Source organism: Sinocyclocheilus anshuiensis, unplaced genomic scaffold (genome assembly GCF_001515605.1).
Source record: "Sinocyclocheilus anshuiensis isolate Anshui unplaced genomic scaffold, SAMN03320099.WGS_v1.1 scaffold1841, whole genome shotgun sequence".
NCBI classification, from domain to species: domain Eukaryota; kingdom Metazoa; phylum Chordata; class Actinopteri; order Cypriniformes; family Cyprinidae; genus Sinocyclocheilus; species Sinocyclocheilus anshuiensis.
This window is the reverse complement of record NW_015539935.1, coordinates 55,265-57,851: the sequence shown is the minus strand read 5'-3', so window position 1 is coordinate 57,851 and position 2,587 is coordinate 55,265. Positions and strand designations below refer to the sequence as shown.

At 34.2% G+C, this 2,587-nt stretch overlaps 1 protein-coding gene across 1 annotated transcript in view; it reads left to right on the top strand.

Annotated features, from left to right (window-relative positions):
- The first annotated feature begins 1,648 nt into the window (after positions 1-1,648).
- Positions 1,649-2,587, top strand: part of LOC107686950 (zymogen granule membrane protein 16-like) — a 6,267-nt gene continuing 5,328 nt past the window's right edge. The window contains exons 1-3 of the mRNA XM_016484076.1: positions 1,649-1,723; positions 2,016-2,151; positions 2,405-2,576. Coding sequence (XP_016339562.1) covers positions 1,669-1,723; positions 2,016-2,151; positions 2,405-2,576 — 363 coding nt within the window. The 5' untranslated portion in view covers positions 1,649-1,668. The remainder of the gene's footprint in view (positions 1,724-2,015; positions 2,152-2,404; positions 2,577-2,587) is intronic.

Genomic DNA, 2,587 nt, shown 5'->3' with positions numbered 1-2,587 from the left:
GGCATGACGAAGCGGCTATCGTCCTCTTTTGGAAGGCCAAACAAAGTAGTTTCGCGTTCACAACAAAACACACAGCGCCTTCACGAGATGACGGCGGCAGCAACAACAATACTACAGCGAGAATAAAAGTTACGCCTTCTTTCTTTGCGTGAACATTTGGGCGGCGTTATGCAAATCTTCCCACATCGTGACGTAGACATGTGGGGGCATGTTAGAATGAGCCGTTTTAGGTAGGCGTGGTTGACTTTTAACTTTTATAAAGAATATCTCTTTGGATTTGAGACTTTAGTCTTTGCAACTTTACAGATCTTCTTTATGCACCAAGAGCTTGTAACACTCCAAAGAGAAAGGAAAAATTTAAATCGCATCATATGACCCCTTTAAACAGTAGAATAAAATTTGGCACACAATTCAGATATTTTGAATTAAGTTCTGATAGTTAATCTATAGTTTATAAAATGATCCTTTAAATCTGAAAGTTGGTAGCTGTGATATTTTGATGCCAATCATGCCATAGTTGTGAGCTCTAAAACATTCCATCTGAGGAGTGTAAGAAAGCAGAAGACATTGTTCAACCGATAACAAAAGTCTGATGAGCAGAAAAGTGTACGAGCAGGTTTAGTCAACACACTAGTCTCTTCAACTATCAACCACATACCTGTCTACAGGTAATGGAAATACTAGATCTTTATTCATATATATCACATCTGTTTGTTGTTGTTGTTGATTTTGTAAATGCTATGATATTTTCCCCCTTGTTATAGATGAGCACTTGTGTATATGTATTTAGCATCATGTTAATCATTTAGTAATCATTTAGCAGTCTGTTAAATTTTACCAAATTAATTATAATTAATTGCAGTTTAGTCATTTTCATCATATAAATCATCAAAAGTGGTTTATTAATTGCCACTGATTTGAATATTACAAACACTCCAAAGAGAAAGGAAAAATTTAAATCGCATCATATGACCCCTTTAAACAGTAGAATAAAATTTGGCACACAATTCAGATATTTTGAATTAAGTTCTGATAGTTAATCTATAGTTTATAAAATGATCCTTTAAATCTGAAAGTTGGTAGCTGTGATATTTTGATGCCAATCATGCCATAGTTGTGAGCTCTAAAACATTCCATCTGAGGAGTGTAAGAAAGCAGATGACATTGTTCAACCAATAACAAAAGTCTGATGAGCAGAAAAGTGTACGAGCAGGTTTAGTCAACACACTAGTCTCTTCAACTATCAACCACATACCTGTCTACAGGTAATGGAAATACTAGATCTTTATTCATATATATCACATCTGTTTGTTGTTGTTGTTGATTTTGTAAATGCTATGATATTTTCCCCCTTGTTATAGATGAGCACTTGTGTATATGTATTTAGCATCATGTTAATCATTTAGTAATCATTTAGCAGTCTGTTAAATTTTACCAAATTAATTATAATTAATTGCAGTTTAGTCATTTTCATCATATAAATCATCAAAAGTGGTTTATTAATTGCCACTGATTTGAATGTTACATGATTTGCTCTGCATCTAAAAGTGTTTGTATCAGAAACATCATGAAATTCACAAATCCAGAATAACTCTAATTTGATATTACAATCAGATACAATGATTTCCTTAGATTCCTTGAATGTGCGGGACAGCAATTTATTCCAAAATGTTGCAGTTTTTCCTGATTCTCTCTGCAGTTTATGCCTTGGGCATGGCAGCGCGTGAGTATTACCACATGTCTGATACAATTGTTCAGCTCAAAAAAGTAAGCAACTAAGTAAAACATTTTTTTTTAATAAATAAATTAATAGATAAAAATAGCAACTCAGGCATAATTACAATAGTCAGTCAGAAGTCAAGGTCCAAGATAAACAGATACAATGTGAACAAAAGACAGCTTACTTTATAAGTTTAGGTAACTTCAGCGCTGATGTTCATTTTCTTGAATAATCCTTTAAATCATAGTTGAAATACATGCAAGACAGTTTTAATAGCTCTTATTCCCTCTTTCAGCTTTACCTGATCTTTTCTCTTACTCACCTGCTGCTGGGGACGGCAGTGGGATTGAATTTTCCACTGCCAGTGAGGGTCGCATCACTGGTATCAGAGTCTGGGAATACAATAACTACTGGGGCGGCTATATCTCTGGGTAAGTATCCTCAAGCACCTCAAATATTAAATTATGGCTTTGAAAAATCATGTTACAAAAGTATATTTAAAAACCTTGTCAAGTAGAGATCAGAAATTGGAGTTACAAAGAATTTATTGTCATATATTGATACTACAAATTATTTCTCTCAGGGAAGCATTTGTGATTTAATTTATATAATAGAATTTTAGATCGTACATGTAATTCTTTATGGCATATGCACTATTTGAACATTATTGACATTTTTGTTTAGGTTCCAGCTGAGGTACGAGAGTAACTGGACAGCAGAGGTTGGTGTAAATAGTGGCAATCCGATGGAAATGATACTCTACGACAAAGAAGCAATTATTCAGATCTCTGGAAAGTACTACTCTGGTTACATCTATGAGCTTGTGTTTGTCACTAATCAGGGGCGCTTATTTAAAGTGGGACAGTC